The following is a 23359-nucleotide window of genomic DNA, read 5'->3' as shown; positions in this document are numbered from 1 at the left end:
TGGGACTTGAATAAATCAATAAATCAAGTAGGTTTTCAGAGGTGAATTAATTAAACGTTTGACCAAATATAGCCTACAAATGATGTAAAAATATTCAAATGGCCTTAAGAAGGTTCCGCAAGCTGAGGAGTGAAACATTCAGGGTTGCAGAACTGGTTTATGTTTTCAAACTAGAACCTGTTCAAGCTTTTCTTCCTTTATGACAAGGGCCTTAATGGAGTGGGAAGCAGAAAGCAGAAGTGAAATTCATTCTATCACTCCTATAGTCATACTTTAGCACAATTTAAGAATTAGTTATCTTTTCTTGTCCTGAGAATGCAGCTATACTTGGGGGCTCTAGGGAGCAAGACAAGAGGGCTTAGGGTTGGGAAGCAAAGAGATAGAATGGAACAGATGGTCAATAAGTATCGGTTACTATCTATATAAGTGAGAAAAATCAAAGTGATGGAGTGAAGTAAGTAAAAGTTGGTAAAAATGCCCATCAGTTGTAGGATAGTTTGTGTGGCTCTGATCTTTACAGGAGTTCTGGATGAGAAGCTGGTACTATAGATATTCTGGATTTGCTGGTGGTATCTGTGCAGGAGAAGAACCATGTAGCCACTGCTCCAAAACATGAGTCCTATACATAGCACATTTCTCAGAGAAGTCACAATAAAGTAACTATCTATAACAATTCCCATTGAACAATATATCATATTAGATTCATATGTATTGTTGGTGATACTCCTTGGTCCTCTTACAAATATTGGCACAGGAATTTCTATCAAGATATTAATGATCCAACAGAAGAGACAAAAGGTAGAAATTTGTTCTGTAATTATGGTTTTGAATTCTGATAGTGTGGAGCCATTGGGACTGATGGTAATGGCCTGGAAGCTACAAAGAAGGCAGGTGAAGGAAATTGAAAGCCCCTGAGCAATTCTGTAAAGGAAAAATATGATTTTGCACCCACCATTGTCCAAGAAATTACTTATCTCAAAAGCTTGCAGTATTTCTGGGCTTCCTTTGCTTAGCAGCATAGTGATATTTGTTAATAACAGCTGAGACAGAATTAAGTGCAATGGCCTTAATTTATGGCCAGGTTGGGAATTCAAAATATAAAGGCAAAGGAGGAAGAAGTTTGCCAGGATCCCAATTGTAATCTGGACGAGCAAAAAGATCCCGATGCAGACATCACTAGTAACCATTCTTCAAATATATATCTTGAAAGGCTGATGAGTCAGACTGACCTAGAAGGAAACAAGAGTTTTGTGGTTCTCACTTTATGAGATTGTGGCACGTGGGAAATATACCATGACTCCTTTCTCCTTCTTGTGCCATTAACTTGAAATTAATATTGAGTGATGCTATAAAGAACTTTATTTGACTAATATTCATTCTTTTCCCTTCAAATTTAAGCCATTTTAAGAAGCAAAAGACTGAGCTAAGAGTTGGTTTAGGTGATCAGAGAAGAAAGGATGATTATTATATTTGTTTGTTCTCAGGTCATCCGCCATGAAGCAAGTCAAAAAAGTGATCTCTCTCCATCCACAATTATTTAAAGGAAAAAATAGTCACCTTTCTTTGAGTTTTGATGCTCTTATTGATGTAGGACTAAATCAGTCTTTATCTCTTCTATTATTGAAACCTAAACAACATTCTGTTTAAGGGACAGCCAGGTCCCATTTCACACCAATCTGAGGGACTGAAATGAACTGTGGGAAAGAGTTGTATTGGTTTGGTGTTAAAAAGGCAACTGCAGGTGGGACTTGAATATAGTTATAGCAAAGTGGTTGGTACAAAAGGTGAAAAAAAGAAGTGCAATCAATTTCCAAGTTTTGGGTGCAAGATTACATAATCATTATATTTATAGCTTATCTATCTTCACACACACAGATACACACACATATGTGTATATGTGTGTGTGTGTGTGTGTGTGTGTGCAAAGTCTCTCTATTCATGTATTTGTGTGTCCATAATTATAGCCCTAGATTTTTATGACCAAAACATATCTGGGAGTTCAAGTAATTCCAACATTCCATGAACCATGGAATCTTACTCAAAATCATCTTTATCTCTCCCTCAGTGCCCTGCCCTGTTTGACATCTAATTAATTTGCTAAAATTAAATTTCAATTCAAAAATTGAAATAGATTATGACTAAATTGACTCCATATTTTGTTCACTTAGATAACGGGAAGGGGATAGTTTTGCATGACAAATATATTGAGGTGATGAACAATTTAAATTGTAAATTAAATATGTTATTCTGATCTTAGAGGTCATATGAATTTACCTCTCTGAAAGAATTTCAAATCAGTAAACAATATTGCCTTCCTTCTTCTAAAGTGCCTTATTGTCCAACAGATAGGTAGAACAGAACATGAAAATATACAAATGTGCCAAACCATGCCATGTGATAAGGACAAAGGAGAAGCAAGAAGAGTTACATGATAATTTTGAAGAGGAAAAAGTCAATAGTACTTCTTGGAGAAAGTGACCTGTAGGATGGGAGTGATTTCAGTCAATGAAATTGTCTTTGGATAGAGCTAAAAAGTGGAGGCAGTGTGTAATCCTAGGTAATGATTTTAAGAGGGTAGGGCGAGAGTGGCACATTAAAAGTAGTTAGAGTGGTTGAAATATTGAGTACATTAGGTGGAATCATAAAAGATAATCATCCTCACTCCATTGGATGTTTCAGAGGACCCAAATAGTGGGCAGCTATGCAACATCCAGAAACTCCATCAAACTATAGAATTGGGGTGTACTACTAGGCTGCTCTGGTAAATGAACTTTATTACTCTTACTCATTCCTACCCCTTTTTAGATATCTCTTCTCCTTTCACTGTATGTGTGTGGATTTACTCCAAGATAACATTACTATAAATCAAAATGATGCAAATTATAAGAACTTTGAGCTACCATCTTACGTCCCTCATACTGAAAATAATTAAAAGTTATTATGCCAAATGTTGGTGAGATTGTAGAGGAATAGGTCACATGAATGACATATTCTTTTAAAAATTATCAGAAGTCTGTAAAATCTCTAAGAGCAATCGTGACTATATTCTCCACATTTCTGACATTTTGAAATCAGGCTTTTATAAAAACAAGAATATGGGTAAGGAAATTTTACAGCAGCATTTTTAATTATGAAAAGTTGGAGGCAGATACAAAAATCCTAAGTAAAGAATTGTTTTTAAAATGTAGTACATGAATATATGTGAGATCTGTGATTTTGTTACCAGGAGAATACTTGGGGTGGTAAATCTTTCCACATACAGTCTATATCCATCTATGATTAAGCACCTTAGAAGGAAGGAATTGTCTGAAGCACAAAGTGGTTATTTGACTTGTCCAGGATATGTAGCTTAGTAAATGTCTTTATTAGGATTAGAACTACTAAGTTCTGCCTGTCAACTATTCCAAATTTTACACATAATGTGATGAAAAATTCAAATATAAAGTAGTATATGAAGTGTATAAAGAAATGGAAACCTTTATGAAGTAACACAAAGTGTGCCACCATTCCCAGTCCATGCAAGAACAGAGCTCATACTACCTATGACCTTTTAAGTATAAAAATGAAGGGAAATTAATGGATAAACAGATCCTATTCATGAAGATTTAATTGGAATGACTGAAATTTTTTGAAGTATATTGAAAATTTCATTGAAATTCACAAATTTAAATGTAAAATAGTATAAAATGAGTAGTTGTTTTGATGTTTAATAGTTCATTTATCTAATTATTTAAAAAAATAAATCTGAATATAATTTGCTAGTACAACTTAAAATGACTTGTAAGATTTTTGCTGGGGTGGCTAGGTGTCACAGTGGATAGAGCACTGGTTCTGGAGTCAGGAGTACCTGAGTTCAAATCCGGCTTCAGACACTTTCTAATTACCTAGCTGTGTGGCCTTGGGCAAGTCACTTAACCCCATTGCCTTGCAACACCCCCCCCCCAAAAAGAAGATTTCTTCCCTTCCTAGATCACATGAAATTAATTTAAAAACACAAAGTGCCAGTTTCAATAACACCTATATTTGTGAGTATTCAATAGGATATTTAAGTACCAAGTGGCTTTGATGATAACTAATGGGATTTAAAATCCGAGGCAGGTTGTCAACCTTCAATTTCCCCACCACACCTCAATACCCATTCCTCCCCCTTTGTCCCCCTCCTCCATATCATTTTTTATCCACTTGTTTTCCCCTATGCATTTCAAGTTTCATCAGTTCTAAGAAGACATCTTGGGTTTCTTCCTAGGATTGATTAGGCTATTATCTTAGTTCAGGTCCATATTTTCTCTCATTTGATCTTTCATTAGCCTTCTAAATGGCCTTCTTTTCTACCTAAAGCATATTTCACACAGTTGCTAAAATTATTTTCCTGAAGCACTATCCTTCTTGCCTCACATGTGGACTTCCATTAAAATCAATCTATCAATCAATGCACATTTTATATGAGCCTTTTATGCTTTTCTGATGATCATATAATAAGAAAAAATCCTTAATCTGTTCTCAAGGAATTTATATTCTACCATCATTTGCCAACTCTTTTAGGGTACTTAAAACCTAAGCAACTAGATGCCAGTTTATCCATATAGACTCTATTTTATTTTTCTTCCTGAAATATACTGTTCAGGGAAGCTGTCTTTTTTTTTCTTTTCTTCACCTAAGGTCTGCCTTACTTTTGTTTAGTCTATTTCCCAGGCTTAGACTGGATTCCTCCATATCTTCACTTCTTTACATCGATAGGTATCATCAACTCTAATCTCAAGTGGCACTGACTAAATTTTTAACTGATTCTTACTATTTCTCATACCACTTCCCCTATTTCTCATGTCCTATTGTGGTGTGACCCTTTCAATCTTCAGCAACTTTGTAAGTTTTAAAATAGGTGTATGCTGGCAATATCCTTTGTAGGGTGTGAGAGCCATTTTAAAAATTCTAAATGTGAGTACTTACACCTCAAAAATCAGCAAACACTACAAATTAGGTATTGATTTCTTCTTTTATTGATTCTATAGACTTAAGAAAGTGATGAATTGAAAAGTTAATAACAAATTAAGAGAAGCATATCATCTGTAAGGTTGATTTTTAGCAGCACTACCATTGTTTAATCATACAGGACAACCTGTAAAAAGGCAAATAGATAGTACAGTGATTAGAGTATCAGCCCTGAAGTCAGGAGGACTTGAGTTCAAATCCAGTCTTAGACAATTCCTAGGTGTGTGACCTTGGACAAGTCACTTAACCCCAATTGCATCACAGTACTATCTCTAGTCATCCTCATTCTATCTGGCCCCTGGACCCAGATGACTCTGGAGTAGAAAGTGAGGCTGGTGACTTAGCAAAACACTCCACTCAAATCCAATTTTTATATATGTCAAGTCATCACTTCCCTGATGTGATGGTATTCATCATGAATGAAGGACAAGGGGGGTAGCTAGGTGGCGCAGTGCATAAAGCATCCGCCCTGGAGACAGGAGTACCTGGGTTCAAATCTGACCTCAGACACTTAATAATTACCTAGCTGTGTGGCCTTGGGCAAGCCACTTAACCCCATTTGACTTGCAAAAACCTAAAAAAAAGAATGAAGGACAAGGGGCATTTAGGTGGCCCAGAGGAGTGAGCACAGGCCCTGAGTTCAAATTTGACCTCAGACACTTATTACCTAGTTATGTGACCTTGGGCAAGTCACTTTAACCCCATTGCCTTGCAAAAAAAAGCAAAAAACAAAAGAATGAAGGAAAAACATCATCACCAGGATATTTAATACAAAATAATAATTTACATTAAAACATCATTGTCCCACTCAGACTGCTTTCATCTATTATAGAATGAACTATTTCTAAATACAAGTAATATTGCTCTGATTTCTAATTCTTATCAGAGATATGTTTTCTATTTTATCAAAATTATTACATTCCCTATACCTTGTGTTTGTGTGTCTCATATCTATGTAGTTATTTACATTTTATCTCTCTCATTAAATTTAAACTCCTGGTTGGGATGGGAGGGAGGGGGGTCTGGACACTCTTTTGACCTTTGATTGAATCTTCAGTTTTTAGTAAGGTCCCTGTACAACATCACAAGATTCTGTGAGCCTGAAACTGATTGCTCCTCTCAGAGCTTTTATTATATTTGCACCAATCAGCAGCCCAGGGGCTGTCCAGCAAAAAACTGGAGATCTTAGCCCAAGTCTGACAAGTTTCTCCAGTTCTGTTCCTTATAAGGCCTTGTCTCTGAGTCTTGAAATCTCTCAAGGATATAGATCCAGAATAAAACTTTAGCCTTTCCATTTGACCATTACCTAAGGTTCTCAATTGAGTTTCCTCTGGGAGACCGTACTAGAACTTCTGGTGAGAATATTACATATTCCCATGGTTTTTCTCTTTAAACTTTATCATAAAGAGATAAATGCATCTTTAAAAATTTCTTTGGTTTTTCAAGGCTATGGGGTTAAGTGACTTGCCCAAGGTTACACAGTAAAGTAAGTTTTAAGTGTCTGAGGGCAGATTTGAACTCAGGCCTTCCTGACTCCAGAGCCCATGCTCTATTCACTGCTTTACCTAGCTGCCCCTCCCCCTCCAGATAATTGGTTTTTTAAATCAAAATAATCACCAAATAACTTTGACTTTCCAGGTTCCCTAGTTTTCTTAAGCTCTTTGGTTTGCCTGTTGGTACAATAAAATTATTGGCTAGGCAAAATAAATAGAGGTCATTTATGTTTTGGGGGGGGGAGAAGTTCATCATCTCTGTTGATTTTTTTAATTTAAAAATGAGCTTTTTAAAGGCTTATATAATTATTTTCATATAAACTTTTTAAAGCCTAAAATGATTCACTCACACCTGAAAAAGGCTCACTTTCTATGAGGTGCAAAGACAAATTGGTATGAAAAGTGCCCTTACAACTTCTAATCTTTTACTTGGCTGTTAAGACATGCACATTTCCTGAAGACTGAAAGGAGATTACCCTTATAACTCATATTGGTCTGATCAGCCACAATCAGACACACTGTGATTTGTCTCAAACACAGTGATGTCATTTTGGTCTTCCTCTTAACAAAGGACAAGAACCAACCTTACATCTGTATGTATACCTGTGAGAATTTATAGATACATAAACATAGATCTATTTACCTCCATATAAGTATTGTCTCTACCAATAGAATGGAATTTGCTTGAAATCAGAGACTTAATTTTTTTCTTTGTAACCACAGTGCTATGTACAATGTATGACTTGCAATGGGAACTAAATAAGCCCTTGTTGAGTGATTGGCATTGATTTAAGTTCGCCAATTTGTTTTGTGTATATTTTCAGTTTATTCACTGGAAATCTTAAGTTCTTCTCTAAGAGAAGTGTGCTCTATTTTATTAACCCCTCTGTCCCCTTATAAGAAATTGTTCTCTTTATATAAGAGCATCTCTAAGATCTTAATGGCTATACATCTTTTTTCTTACTTTTTTATGTAAGAAGACATGAAAACACATTATGGAAAGTATAAATAATAGTGAATGGAGGCAAGCTGTCACAAGGAGGAGTTTTAAACACAAACTATAGTTCATGCACTACACAAGTACCAGCTAAATATTAAAAGCCCTAAAAAAATTCTCACTTCAAGTAAGAATGAGGTTGAATAATTTAATTACCCCAACTATAATGCTTTTAGGTATTTTATCATATTGCATGTTAAGTACTTTTTTTATCATCTAATCATATCATTCATTAATTTTAATTCATATGTTTTCTTGCTTATGTTTTTTGAACAAATTTTGTGTTTTGTGTTATATTCTTTTTCATTATAGTTACTTTTTTAAAAATGTACTGCTGTATTATATTGTTTAATAGCATAATTAGTATTTTATGCTTCTTTTTATGCTATACATAGTTTATGCTACATTCTTTAAGAAAAATGACAATTTTTGTATTTTTTAAATAGGTCTTAAAACCAATATCACATTTTCTTCATAGAAGTTTTTTTTTTTTAACACCAAACAGAGTAGACTTGGGAGTACTTACAATCAAATAAATGAAAATCATATAATGAAATATTATAGTAATATTTTTCTTTTCTCAGTAATTTTCAACCTGTGAATTTATTCTCGCTCTCTCTTTTCTTCAAGGTTTTTGCAAGGCAAATGGGGTTAAAGTAGCTTGCCCAAGGCCACACAGCTAGGTAATTATTAAGTGTCTGAGACCGGATTTGAATCCAGGTACTCCTGACTCCAGGGCCGGTGCTTTATCCACTGTGCCACCTAATCACCCCCAATTTATTCTCTTGTATAGAGTTTAGAGCATTATACTTGGAATTAGAAAGATCTAACACCCCATATTATATATTTGCTACCTGTTTGACCATGGAAAAACCTCTTCAACTGAATTAATTTCCACATATGTGGAAATGGGCAGTGTTATGATTTTATAGGTTGTTTCAAGACTCAAATGAGATATTTTCATAGAATTTTTTGAATCTTAAAAGCTTTTAATTGACATTACTTATCATTAGTTATCTTTTGTTTTTCTTTCTGATTTTGATTGCATTAACAAATTAGTTCTACATCAATTGATTTTTAACAGTTTATATTATCATTTTCACATTTTGAAAATTTAGGCTTTTCTGGGTTATTAGAAATGATATGATTAGAGGCAGCTAGGTAGCCCAGTGGATAAAGCACCAGCCCTGGAGTCAGGAGTACCTGGGTTCAAATCCGTTCTCAGACACTTAATAATTACCTAGCTGTGTGGCCTTGGGCAAGCCACTTAACCCCATTTGCCTTGCAAAAAACCCCCCTAAAAAACCCCTAGAAATGATATGATTAGAAACAGTATTTGAAGAGCTCTTTTTGCTATTATTTTGACAAATTTCAGCACATATTAATATAAATGGAATTTTAATATACATGTTGTTTTTAAATTGTATGTGCTTTCCTTCTAATTCCCGAATTATTCTCCCAAAATATTCTCCCAACTTAAAATTGTAGCAGCAGAGTTTTTAAAAAGAAAAAAAAGTTAATGATCACCTGATCAGCCTTATTAATAATCAAAGAGATTAAAAAAACTTTGAGGTTCCATAATTTTAAATTTCAAGTATAGTTAATGTAATATAGGGTCATTTTTAGAATATTTTGAAGAATTTAATTATGAATATATGAGAAACATCTTCTTCTAGCATGATTATTTTCCTTCAAGTTGGTCTGTTAAAATCAATTATTTCCTGTTTTGTCATTTCTGGTCATTTATCTCTTCGTAGATAATTTATATTCCCTCACCCCAATTTGTCATCACATAGTCATGTTAGGGTAATCATTATATAAGAAATTTATAAGTTGTAACAGTTTGTGGATGATTATTAATTATTCTGTATTTTATATTTCTTGATTCTGTGATTTTGTTGATTTGTTTCCTTATTTCTTTTTTATTTTCCAAATATGATGTCAATTTTATTGACCTTTCAAGACTGTTCCTGATTATATTTATCAGTTCTTTTATTATTTCATATTTCTTTTATTAGTTTCTGCTTTTCATTTTGCTTTATCTCTTTAAAAGTTTTCTTTGGCTATTTACTTTATCGCTTTCCTTAATATTCTGATAAACAAATAAATACAGTGAAATGAATATGAGGAAATTGAAAAGACAGATAAAACTAAGGAACACTTTGAAGCAGAGGCAACCATTTGGAACTTGAGTATCAGGCAGAATGTAGGAAAGTGATTTTTATTAATTAAGATAAATGGATGTAAAGACTAGGGTTCCTAAAAGGGTGGTGATGTTATGAGATCTATTCAGAGGGAGATGGGGAAAGGGAAGAATGGAGGGCAATGTTGTAGAAAAAGATAAGTTTTTAGTTCCTGAAAGTGATAAATAGAGATACCAAGTGACACTCTGGTGGGATCTTCTGTTGCCTGTCAAAAGGTGTTTTGCACATGTCTATGATAATGGTGGTTTATGCCTACAAAAATGGAAAGGGGGCGGCTAGGTGGCACAGTGGATAAAGCACTGGCTTTGGAGTCAGGAGTACCTGGGTTCAAATCCGGTCTTAGACACTTAATAATTACCTAGCTGTGTGGCCTTGGGCAAGCCACTTAACCCCATTTGCCTTGCAAAAACCTAACAAAAAAAAAAGAAAAATGGAAAGGACAAAGATACCCCCCATATGACTGTAAATAACATAAATCATTGAAATGATATAGTCTCTAAAAAGAAGGAAATTAAGGGAGACCTGGGATGAGCAAAAGTTAGACATTGGGAGAAAAGATAAAGTCAAACCATTCTCATGTTACCTTTAGAAATAATTGAATGATAGACATAGTTCAAACCCCATTCCTAGGCTTTCTCTTGCAATCTGCACTCTGCATTAATATTCCACTCTAGAGAATTTTCCCCAAACCAGCTTCATTTGGAGTACAACACCTCCAATAGCATGGTTCTTTTCTATTCTCCAAAACTCAGAGTTCTAGGTAGAATATCTGTTTCTCTCTACTTTTGTTCTTCCCTGCCATATGTCTGAGGATATAACATAAATTATTCTTACCAGTCTGTTCTCTGATGTCAGTGTGAATCCCAGTGCTCTGTGTGCGACCAACAGACTGGAATGAGTTACAGGGACATGAATTCCTGAGTTCCCAGTCCTCTAGAGCTGTCTTTAATATATCATTTATGAGAGCAATGGCACTGTCTGCAGGGGGAATTGAATATTACTTCCAAAGGAAGAATCAAATCTTGTCCCAGCTGCAGATGATCAAGTTCAATGATGATTAATAATCAACTTCACTTTAAGTGACTGGAACAACTGAGACTTCAACTTTTCTTAACAACAAATAAAGAGCATTTGGGGACCAGGAAAAGTGGGAATATTGAATCTCAGCAGCACTTATGATGATTATGTTTGTTTTTGTGTGAATCGTTGGGTCACTATGAGTTCTGCTTACAAACTAAGTTTCTTTTTATTTCTTCTGAGTCAGACACATGTAACACCAGGGAAATAATTGTACCTCATTTATACTTTTTGTTATTTATTAGGACTATTCTAGACATGTAGAAGTGACCACATCTTTCAAGGTTATTCATTAATGAAAACTCATGGGGAGTTTAATCTCTTCCCCTTTCCTTCTCTATTTCTAGAGGGCAACACCATTCTCCCTGGAGTTCTCATTCTCTTTCACCTCCCCTTCCACCTGACCTATCTCCCCATTCAAACTGTTGCCAAGGTCTGTTGATTCTACCTTTGCAGCATCTTTTGAATATGTCCTTTTCTCTCCTCTGGGGCTGCTACCATTCTAGTACAAGTCCTTATCATTTCATACTCAGAGTATTGCCCTGATCTATTTGTGAGTCTATCTACCTACAGTCTTTCCCCACACCAGTCCATTCTCCATTAACCACTACAAGGATTTCCCTAAAGAGCAGTTCTGATCATGTCACCTCAGCAAACTCCAGTGTTTCCTTAACGCTTCTAGGATGTTCTGTTTGTCATTCAATCCTCTTTCCAGTCCTTTTAAATCTCAGCCCCTGACATTTCTTCTTTAGTCCAGTCACACTGACCTCTTGACTGTTCCCCAAACAGATAATCTATCTTTTTTCTCCAGGCATTTTCTTTGACTTTTTCTTTGTGCATAATACTCATTTTTCTCTTCTCTGCCTACTGACTTTCCTGGTTTCTTCTAAGTCCTAAACAAAATTCCAATCTTTTACTGGAAGCCCTTATTACACCCCCCCCAATAATTCTAGTACCTTCCTTCTTTTAAGTTTTCTTTTTATTCTGCTTGTAGCTTGCTTTGTATATATTTGCTATTATATTGTCTCCTCCATTAGGTTTAAGCTGCTTGAAGACAGGGGACTGAATTAAAAAAAATTTTTTTGGGTATCCTCATCACCAAATAGTAGGCACTTAATGTTTATTGATTGATTTATTTTGTCCTAGAGTGCTGCTTTCAGAATTATGTTATCTCCCTTCCTCCTGCAGTTTCTGATGTTCACAAAATGGAATCTGTTATTTGAATTACCCGTTCATAATCCCTTATGTTAATGTGATGACCTTATCAATAAAGTAGAAGAATTTAGTGGAATGAATGAGAAAACAAATCTAACAATCTTTATTTTTCTTGATTTTTGCAAGGCAATGTGGTTAAATGACTTCCCCAAGGTCATACAACTAAGCAAGTATTAAGTGTCTGAGGTTAGATTTGAACTAAGTTCCTCCTGACTCCAGGGTCAGTGCTCTATCCACTACACATCCTAGCTGCCCCTAAACAATACTTTTTTTAAAAAAAAATACACAAATACAAATTAAAGGCTTTAGAAAAGTCTACTATACCTCAATTGAAATTTTAATAAAAGTAGTAGTAGTTCTGATTTCAGACTACGTAACCCCAAATGAGATCTTTTTGACATCAAAATGCATGAACCAAAATAAAAGCTAGTAAATTTAGGCATTAACAAAATTGAATATAAAAGCAAATTTTAATCTTTAATCACCTAAATAGTTAATAAAATGCTTCTACTTATTTTAATAATAAAATACTATTAACAATTCAATAATAAAAACCACAGGGAAATATTCATTGCTCTTTAATTAAATAAATATAAAAACAGCAAGTGTGATTTTAAACAGTCAAAAAGCAAAAAAAGGAGAGAGCATTTAAAAGGAAAAAAGTTAAAATGTATTTTAGTAATAAGGAATGGGGAAAATAAATTGTTTTCAATAACTTAATTTACTCAAATGCATAGATATTAAACTTATAGAAAAACTAAATCGATTACAAGGGATGAAAATACAAGCTATAATTATTAAGGCCCTTAATTTACCCCTCTCAAATCTATATAAATTTAACCAAAAATAAACAATTAAGAAGTTAATGATATTACAAGAAAAATAGATATAATAAATTTCTGAGAATTTCAAAAGGAAATAGAAGAACATATTTTCCCCTCAGTTGTTCATGGTACTTTTATAAAAATTAATCTTTTAATTACAAAAAAATTAACAGACAATGCAGAAAAGCAGAACTACTTGTATATTTATATGTTTACATTGAAACTCAATCAGGGTCATTGAAAAAGCATTAAAAATCAACTGGAAAATAAATCACTTAAAAGATTGTTACTCTAAAGAACAAATCTTAACAGTGATAGATAGCATTGACAATGATAAGATAAATATTCCAAAATTTTTCCTTCTAGCCAGAGCAGTCATTAGGCTAAAATTCATATTTTTAAACCTGAAAAAGTTAGAAGAGGATAACGAATTGTGGGAAGATGTTGGAGTAGGTCAGAAAACTTCAAGGACTCCAAATTTCTTCTACAAAAAGACAGAGCATTGATTGAAAGTGCAAGTAGAGGGTCAGCTAGGTGGTACAGTGGATAGAGCACTGGTCCTGGAGTCAGGAGGACCTAAGTTCAAATCAGGACCTAGCTGTGTGGCCTTGGGCAAGCCACTTAACACCATTGCCTTGCAAAAACCTAAAAAGAAAAAAAAAGGAATAAAAAAGAAAGTGAAAGTAGAGCAGCAGAAGTAAACAAAGATTGATGCAACTAAAATAACTAGAGAGGACCTCAAGAAAGAAGACCACTCTTGGAAGAAGTTTGGCTTGAGTCCAGTGTAAACATGTCCAGGCAGAATCTGAGGAACCATGAAACAACAAGGCTTAGGTTCAGTTTAGCTGGAGGCAAACTCCATTACAGGAATTTTTACCTTACAGACAGTGTGGGGTTTAGAAAACTGAATAGGATATTGAAAGGCCTTTCATTTTTGTGGCCTGTCAAGACCTTTGTGCTGACCAGACACAGCTCAACCTATAGCTGCAAGGGAGAAGGATCTAGCACATAACCTAGGGAATGTTGGCCAAGGGGTGAAGATCCTGCTTACTTTGGACATTGGTAGGAGAGTAGAGTCCCTGGTATTTGGGTTCCAGGACAAAGCTGAGAGCTGAAGTTTCCAGCCTTGGGAGGAACTGCGGGGAACAAGAACACTTGCAGGACAGCATGCCTGGGGTCATAACCAAGGCTCAGGGGTAGAGAGGAGTGCCCACAAATTGGGCTCTGCCTACAGCCCAGAAACTAATAACCTGGAATACAATTTTCTATGACTCAGGACTACAACCTGATTATAATAATAAATTCCCAACATAAAATAAAGCAAAATAAAGAAAAAATGAGTAAACAAGGGAGAAAGAACCCAAACATATATTACTACTATGGTGATAATAGTAATCTGGTTTCATGTTCAGAAGAAGATAGTGGAGGTAAAAAAATCATTACTTTTTCTATTATTTATATAAGCCAATGAGGTTAAGAGTGATTTGCCCAAGGTCACATAGACAATTACTATCTATTAAGTGTCTGAGGCTGGATTTGAACTCAGGTCCTCCTGACTGCAGGGCTGTGCAACCTACCTGCCCCAAATCATTCCTTTTTCAATAACAAATGTCAAATAGTCATAAGTGTATTTGTTCATGGAAGAACTTAAAAAGGATTTTTAAAAATCAAATAATAGAGATGAAGAAAAAATTAGTAGAAAAATAAAAGTAATCTAAGAAAATAAAGAAAATTTTGAAAATAATATCAATTTGCTAGAAGAAGAGAGTAAAAAAAATTTAAGAAAATAATTTCTCAGAGCAGCTAGGTGTCACAGTAGGTAGAACACCGGCCCTGAAGTCAGGAGGATCTGAGTTCATATCGGACCTCAGGCACTTAATAATTACCAGGTGTGTGACTTTGGGCAAGTCACTTCATTGCCTTGCAGAAAGCAAACAAACAAACAAACAAAAAAAAAAAACCAATTCCTTGAAACTAGAACTGGGCAAAGGAAATAATAAAACAAAATCAAAAGAATGAATAAAAAGAAGAGAAACATCTTATTACAATAAGAATTGATCTGGAAAAGAGAGGCAATATAAGAATTGTTAGACTATCTGAAAGTTATGACCAAAATATGTTTTAGTATAATATTGAAAGAAATTGTTAAGGAAAATTGAAGTTCAAAAACAAGAAGGTAATTTAGAAAGAGAAAACCTTTGCCAATCACTACCTGAGAGAAATCTCAGAATGAGCCTAGCTTCAAATTTCCAAGGAAAAGGAGAAAGTAATTCAAGAACGAATTTAAAAACCTTTAATGTCTCAGTGTTAACAGTCAGAATTTCATAAGACCTAGCACCTTCTATGTTGAAAAATTGTAGTCTTGGGATATAAAATTTTATAGAGCAAAACACAAGGTGCTATGACCCAGAATCATATCATAAAGTATAACCCTTAATGGAAAAGGGGGAACATTTAACAAATTGAAGAATTTTCAGTTATTTCTGAATAAAAAAGGAGTAGAATTTAATGGAAAAATTTAACATAAAAAATCAAAGAGAAACATAAAATAGACATAGAAGATCAATTATAAGTGTCTCAAAAGGTCACATTTCTTATTTCTTATATATAAGAGAAATTGCCATCAGTACTCTTGTATCATCATCATTTGGGTAGTTTAAAAGAAAGGCTTGGACTGATTTGTCACTGATAAAGTTATTCTAAAGAATAAAATTTCATGGTAGAGATAAAAAATAATTATTTTACACAAATGAATCACAAAAGGAAGAACTGATAGAGAAGCAAATAGGTGGAGGGCTGGTATTGTTGGAACCTCTTTCCCTTTGGAAATTGGTCAAAGAGAGAAAAACACATCTGAAAGGGAATAAAAGTTTTATAAAATTCAAATAAAAAAAGAGGGAGAGGGATAGGAAAATGAAGAGACTTAGAAGGGTACGTAGATTGAGAACTGTTGGGGAGGGGATAAGGAGAAACTTTTAAAAATGTGGATGGGAATAAATAAATTAAACAAGTGAGGAGGGATAGGGTAAATGATGTGAGAAGGATTGTCAGGAAAAAATAGGATGGAAGTAAATACATAGCTAATTATAGCTCTGAATTTGAAAGGGATGAATTTGCTCATGAAATGAAAATTATAGAATGAATTAAAAATCTGAATTCAACAATATGTCACTTTCAGAAAACACAATGAAAATTGAACATATACAGAATCAGAATAAAAGCCTGGAGTAGAATTTAATATATTAAAAAGTGCAGGTAGTAGTAATGACCTTAGTTAAAATTAATGCTTAAATAGATTTAATTAAAAAGAAGAAAAACAGGGAAACTATACTATTTGTCACCAATATTATTAGGTATTGTTTAAGACTGGTTAAATTAAGTAGACTGCATAAAATACTGAGAGCATACCTGCCAAAACAAACATAGATACCACATGAACATTATACAAACACATTATACAAATAAGATCAGATTTAAATAATTGAAAAAATTCATTGTTCATGGTTTGGCAAAGCTAATTTAATAAAAAATAACAACCTTACTAAAGAATATGTTTAAAACAGTCCCAATTCAATTAGAAAAAATTATTTCACTGAGTTCCGAAGAATATTAACAAAATTCATTAGGAAGGACAAAATGTCAAGAATTTCAAAGAAACTAAGGAAAAAAAGTTAAAGGAAGTTTTTCAGTAGTACCTGACTAACTAGTAAACTATGCAACTAGTTAACTATGTAGTAACTAGCAAAACCATGTAGTACTAGCTCAGAAATGGAAAGGTAATTTTGTGGAACAGAGTAGACATTTCATACACAGTAGTAAAGGACTATATTAACTTTGTATTTGACCAATGTAACAATTTATATTTTGGGGCTAGAAATTCATTATTTAGTAAAAATTATTGGGAAAGTGAAAAAAAACCAGTTTGGCAGAAATTAGGATTAGCCTAATATATTGAATCATGTACTAAGATAAACTTAAAATGGATACATGACCTAGAGATAAAGAGAAAAGTCATCACAAGAAAATTAGAAGAAGACTTATTATGATATTACTTATCAAACTCATGGTTAGGACAATAATCAAATTCAGAAAATTGAAATAAATTTTTAGACTATCTGAGATAAAGGTCTCATTTATAAAGAATTTTATCAAAATTATAAGAACATGAATCACACATCAATCTATAAATGACCAAGAGTTTTTAATGGGCAGTTTGTTTTGATGAAGGAATCAAAATTCGAAATGATCATGTGAAAACTGATCTAAATTGATGAATTGCAAATTAAAACAATTTTGGGATATCATATGATAGCTGTCAGATTATCTAAAATGATAGATGCCCTTCAATCGGGAATTGTTAAATAAGCTATGGTATCTGAATGTGATGGCATATTATTGTGATATAAGAAATGATATGCTGCTTGATTTTTAAAAAATATGGAAGGACTTGGTCCTATGAAGGAAGATCCTATCCACCTCCAAGGAAAGAATTGAAAAATAGAGATATGCCTAGTATTATATACACACATATATAAGTATACATATCCATATATATATGTATGTATGTATCTTTATGTTTAATTGTAGTCTGATGGGAAGGGGAAAAATTAAGAAATATAGATTTGGAGCAAAATTTGACAGAAACAATTCAATTTGCAAAGTCATTAAAAGAGCAGAGGACCTTGAGCACCAATGCAGAGGTAAATTGAGAACGATGAGATTTCATCAATCATAAATCATAAAAATCTTGAATGATGCACTTTAGAAAAGAAAGCAATTTCACTTATTTTAAACATAAGTCAGCATGTTTATTAAAGGTCCACAATATGTTAAGTCAACCAAGAGAAACTGCAAATTTGATTATCAAATCAATGCAATGGTTAAACTTCAAATTATTTTAGTGTATATAGCCAAGAGAAGTTAATATGAGTAATCTAAGGTTATTACTTGCCTATGTGAAATCAAAAAATTTGAATGTGATGTCCTGAAAACAAAGGGGATCATGATGGGTCTTAGAATAACACATTTTGCCAGGACAAGTCTCTTCATCAAATTTAAAAGGATGGACATTTAACAAAAAAGATAATTATTTGAGGGATTCTTCCAAAAAGAATCATAAGTTTATACAATATGTACTTGTATCTATAAAATTCTTTGCTATTTTTAGATTTTAGGTCAGGAAAATATCTCCTAGGATCTTCTCCCTTCCCCTTCACAGAAAAGCATTTTTATAGAATAAAGAGTATTTCTTTCTTTTTTTTAAGGTTTTTTGCAAGGCATTGGGGTTAAGTGGCTTGCCCAAGACCACACAGTTAGGTAATTATTAAGTGTCTGAAGCCAGATTTGAAGTCAGATACTCCTGACTCCAAGGCCAGTGCTCTATCCACTGCACCACCTAGCTGCCCCAAGAGTATTTCTTAAAGAAGAAAGGAGAGAAAAATCATACAAACTAATCAACATATCAAATACATTTTAAAAATGTATGCAATGTTCCACATCTGTGAAAGAGGTGGAGTGGCAGTATTTTCTCATAGCTCTTCTTTGAGGCCATTCTTTTTCTTTGAGATTTTGCATTTATCACTTGTGATTATTTTGCACTTGTATCCTCCCTTTATATTGGTATTGTCAACATGACTATTGTTCCTTATCTCTTCTTTCTTTACTCTCAATTAATTTATATTTGTTATCTTTTATAGCATATTACATTTACATACTGTTATTTGCTTAGGCACACTGTTCATTTGCTTATGATTTTTACTTAATGTGCATATATTTGCTATAACTATTAAAGCTATTATTAATATTTTTGTATCTATGTGGACTTCTTTCTTATTACTGATGTTTTTGGAACATGGACGATCCAAACAATAAAATTAATTCTGTCATTATGCCAGAGAAAGATAAGGTTATTAATTTCTTTAAATTTATTTACACTGGCTTGTAAACAAAATCTTTTAATGAAGTTGAAGGAAAATAAAATGATTTTAAAAAGAATAAGGCAAAGTCAGAAGGCAAAACACAGAAGAAAGTAGAATATCTATCAGAATCTACTCAGAAAGAGTGACTTTTGGGTTGGTACACAGTTATTATTTTCAATTAGATAAAGTGTTATCTTAGAAGGATAAGACTTCTTTAAAACCCCAGAAGGTGAATATTTCAGAAATGAAGGTAAAGGTTTGAGTTAGGAAATATTTTTCTTATTTTAAGAGTGAAATGATCTGCACATGGAAATAGTGGGTATTCTCTTATAAGAAGTTTTAAATAAAGTGGATGAAACTTTTTGGCATATTACTGAGTGAATTTTTATTCTGTAATGATTTAGACTATAAGGTCTCAGAGATTTCTTCCAACACTGAGATTGTATGTTTCTGAGTGTTTCTTTGGTTGACTAATGTCAATGAAGGTAATATCTTAAAACTACTTTGGAATCTTGAATTATTTGCAAGGGTCAAATGTTATTTAAGGTTGCTGTTGTATGTGTGTATTGTGTATGTTTCTGTCTGTGTCTTTGTGTGTGTGTATGTGTGTGTGTGTGTGTGTGTGTGTGTGTGTGTGTTTGCCCTATGGAAAGAATTGCTACCAAAAATTTACTTTATACCAGTCATTCAACATCAGAGAATTTGTATTGGAGAGAATCGTATAAATGCAAAGAATATGGGCAAGCCTTCAGTGAGAGTAAGAGTGGACTCCTTACCCACTATCAGAGAATTCATACTGGAGAAAAGATCCAGTTCACCTTTCACTCAAACTCAAGTTGATGTTAATGGATGTCTATTCACATCACCCTCTTATTTAATAGGTTTCAGTTCTTCCCTATCACTTTTATGAGAAAATCTTTTGTTTGTCATTGAAAGCCCTTTATATGTTGGCTATTTCTTAACATTCTAATTTTATTATACTTTACCATATCTTTTTTTTTTACTTGGAGCTGCAATGACAATTGATCTCCCTGCTGATTTTTTTTAACACAGTACTCCATTTCCTGGTTCTGAATTATCACAACTTATCCCATATGTCTATGCCTGGAATTCTCATTTTCCTATGACTCATGGTTTCTCTGACTTCCTTCAAATCTCATATGGAGTACTGCCTTCTGCAAGAAGTCTTTTCTTGACCCACCTCCTTAATGTGAGACTCTCCCCTTTCTTGATTATTTTCAATTCATCCTGCAAGAGTTTTGTTTGTTTCTACATTATTTCCCCCCTTAGACTGTGAGCTCTTGGATTGAAGGGACTGGAATGTTGTATTCTTTTTATCCTTTATGAGATTGACTTTGTATAAGTAATCTAGAAAAGGAAGTAACTTGTAGAGGTGGGGGATCTTTGGCCTATAAGGTAGTATTGATCTGATTTTGCCAAGGAAATTGGAGGTGGGAATTGAAATTCAATTAATCTAGAAGGTTTTTAGGGGTGAATTAATTAGTATGTTTGTCCAAATATAGACTACCAATGATGCTGAAAATATCCAAATTTTCTTAACAATAAAAAGTTTCCCTATGCTCAGGAGTAAAACATTCTGCTTTGAAGGGGATGCTAAACTTATAATGTCATTACAGAAGGATTCCAGAATTTTCTCACATTTTCAAATCAGAAGCTGTTCAAGTTTTTCTTTTTTGTGACAAGGAAGTGACTTACTGAAGTGGGAAACCAGGAGTGCATGAAGATGCAATCAATCTAGCAATCCTATATTCAAACTTTAGGACCATTCAAGAATTAGTGTCTTTTCTTGTCCAAAAATTGAAGCTGTATTTGGGGGTTCTAGGGAGCAACACAAGAGGGCTAAGGGTTGGGAAGCAAAGAGATAGAATGGCACAGATTGTCAATGAGTATTGGTTACCATCTATGTAAGCGAGAGACATCAAAATGATGGAGTGAAGTAAGTAAGAGCAGAAAAAAATGACCATCAGCAGAAGGATGGTTTGGGTGGCTCTGACCTTTACAGGAGTTCTGGATGAGAAGCTGGTACTATAGATATTCTGGACTTGCTGGTGGTGTCTGTGCAGGAGAAGAACCATGTAGCCACTGCTCCAAAACATGAGTCCCACACAGAGTCCATTTCTCAGAGTAGTCACAATAAAGTAAATATCTATAAAAATTCCCATTGAACAATATATAATATTAGAGTCATATGTCTTGTTGGTGATACTCCTTGGTCCTCTCACAAATATTGGCACAGGAATTTCTAATAAGATATTAACAAGCCAACAGAAAAGACAAAAGGTAGAAATTTGTTCTGTAATTCTGACTAAGTTCTGATAGCATGGAGTCTTTGGGACTGATGGTGATAGCCTGAAAGTTGCACAGAAGACAGGTGAAGGAAATTGAAAGCCCTTGGGCAAATCTGTAAAGGAAAAATATAATTTTGCATCCAATATCATCCAAGAAATTACGTATCTCAAAAGCTTGCAGTATTTCTGGGATTCCTATGCTAAAGAGCATAGTGATATTGGCCAATAATAGCTGAGTCAGAATCAAGTTTAATGGCCTTAATTTATGGCCAGGTCGGGAATTCAAAATATAAAGAGACAGGAGGAAGAAGTTTGCCAGGATTCCAATTGTAATCTGGAAGAGCAAAAAGATCCCGATGCAGACATCACTAATAAGCATTCTCCAAATATATATCCTGAAAGGCTGATGAATCTGACTGACCTAGAGGGAAACAAGAGTTTTGTGACTCTCACATTACGAGATTGTCGGACGTGGGAAATATTTCTACCATGACTCCTTTCTCCTTCTCATGCCTATGACACTTGAAATTAATATTGAGGGATGCTATAAAAACTTTCTTTGACCAAATATTCATTCTTTTCCTTCAAATTTAACCCATCTTGTGGAGCAAAAGACTGAGCTCAGAGCTGGTTTAGGTGATCCGAGAAGAGAGAATGATCCATTCAGGGCTAGAATTATTATATTTGTTTGTGTCCAGGTCATTGGCTCTGAAGTTAATCAAAAAGTGATCTCTTTACTTCTATACTGATTTAAAGGAAAAAAAATAATCACCTTTCTTTGAGTTCTGGTGCTCTTGTTGATGTAGGATCAAATTCGCCTTTATCTCCTTTCTTGTGCAGCTTCAAGCAACATTCAGCTTAAGGGCAGCAACTATTTACCTAGGATCCAGGAACCATTTCACATCAATCTGAGAGACTAAAAAGAAGAGTTGTATGATAAGTTTGAAGATGGAGAAATCAATAGTTCTGAAAGGGGGGTGATGTGCACAAACTTCATAGAGAAAGTCCAATTTACTTGAGTTCTTACATGCAGGATGGGAATGATTTCAATCAATGAAGGAGTCTTTGGAAAGGGTTAAAAAGTCAGTCGATGCAGCGTGTGAACCTAGATTTGTTTGGGGTTTTTTTTTGTGTGTTTTTGTGTGTGTGTATGAATGGGGGGAAGGAGGGAGGGAGGGAGATGGAGAGGGAGAGGCAGAGGGAGAAGCAGAGGGAGAGGGAGAGACAAAGACAGGGAGAGAGAGACAGAGAGAGACAGAGACAAAGACATTGACAGAGAGAAACAGAGAGTGACAGAGAGAGAGACTGAGAGACGGTGTTATTCCAAGCATGAGACATAGGAAGAGCAAAGGAATGTGATTTGTAAGGGATAAGGTGAGGTTAATTCATTGAAAGTAATTAAATTTGGAGGACATATTGAGCACATTAGATGGAATCAGAAAAGATAATCATGGTCTCTCCTTTGAACCTCTAGAGGACCTTAAATGGTGGGCAGGTAAGCAGCATTTAGAAACTCGAACAGTGGAAGAGTGGGGTTGTACGGCTGGGCTATGCTGGTAAATACATATGTTATCCGTGACATAGCTCCTACCTCCTACCTTCAAGACTGAACTACTCTTGTCTTTTCACTCTCTTGGTTCTTTCCCTCAGGAATGCCTTTTTTCCTGTCACTCCTTTGCTTCCTTCCCTCTACTTAAGTGCTTTTCCTTTCAAACAGAGCTATAATGAAGGACATTTCTTCCTTTTACATAGAGAGGGATAAGATCTCTTTTATAGACATCAGACTCTTTTTCCAATTCTACTCTCAATTATTTAGAATGAAAGAAACTTCTCATTAAGGAAAATTCAATATGCTGTGCACATGCATGTGGATGTATGTGAAGTTCCCCCAGCAAGGAAAATTAATAATAATTAAAATGATGCAAATTGCAAGAACTTTGAGTTACCACCATACATTCCTCACATTAAAAATAATTAAAAGTTATTATGCTCAATGTTGGTGAGGTTTTAGAGAAATAGGTTACATGAATGTCAAATTCTTCAGAAAAAAGCCAGATTTTCAGAAAGCAATAAAATCTCTAAGCATGATCATGTCCGTTTCTCCCATAGTTCTGATAATTTGAAAGCAGTTTAAAAAACAAGAGGAAGCTAAATTTCACAGCAGCATATTTTTAAATTATGAAGTTGGTGGCAGATACAAGTGTAGTACACAAATATAATGCAATATACAAATATGTGAGAAATCTGGGGTAGTAGAATACCTGAGGTGGAGAATTTTTACTATATTCATCTATGACTAAGTAGGTTAGACTGAGGGAGTCATCTGAAGCACA

General features: G+C 34.2%; 2 protein-coding genes across 2 annotated transcripts; both read right to left on the bottom strand.

Annotated features, from left to right (window-relative positions):
- Positions 1 to 290: 290 nt before the first annotated feature.
- Positions 291 to 1187, bottom strand: LOC141499499 (vomeronasal type-1 receptor 4-like). Its single transcript, XM_074202192.1, has one exon. The coding sequence runs from the start codon at positions 1185 to 1187 to the stop codon at positions 291 to 293; it is 897 nt and encodes a 298-aa protein (XP_074058293.1).
- A 19317-nt stretch (positions 1188 to 20504) lies between these two features.
- LOC141497810 (vomeronasal type-1 receptor 4-like) lies at positions 20505 to 21405 on the bottom strand. Its single transcript, XM_074200635.1, is given in 2 exon segments — positions 20505 to 21042; positions 21044 to 21405. Coding segments are annotated over 2 exon segments (900 nt in total).
- Between the last annotated feature and the right edge of the window lie 1954 nt (positions 21406 to 23359).

Source organism: Macrotis lagotis, chromosome X (genome assembly GCF_037893015.1).
Source record: "Macrotis lagotis isolate mMagLag1 chromosome X, bilby.v1.9.chrom.fasta, whole genome shotgun sequence".
NCBI classification, from domain to species: Eukaryota; Metazoa; Chordata; class Mammalia; order Peramelemorphia; family Peramelidae; genus Macrotis; species Macrotis lagotis.
This window is presented reverse-complemented; position numbering and strand designations above follow the sequence as displayed.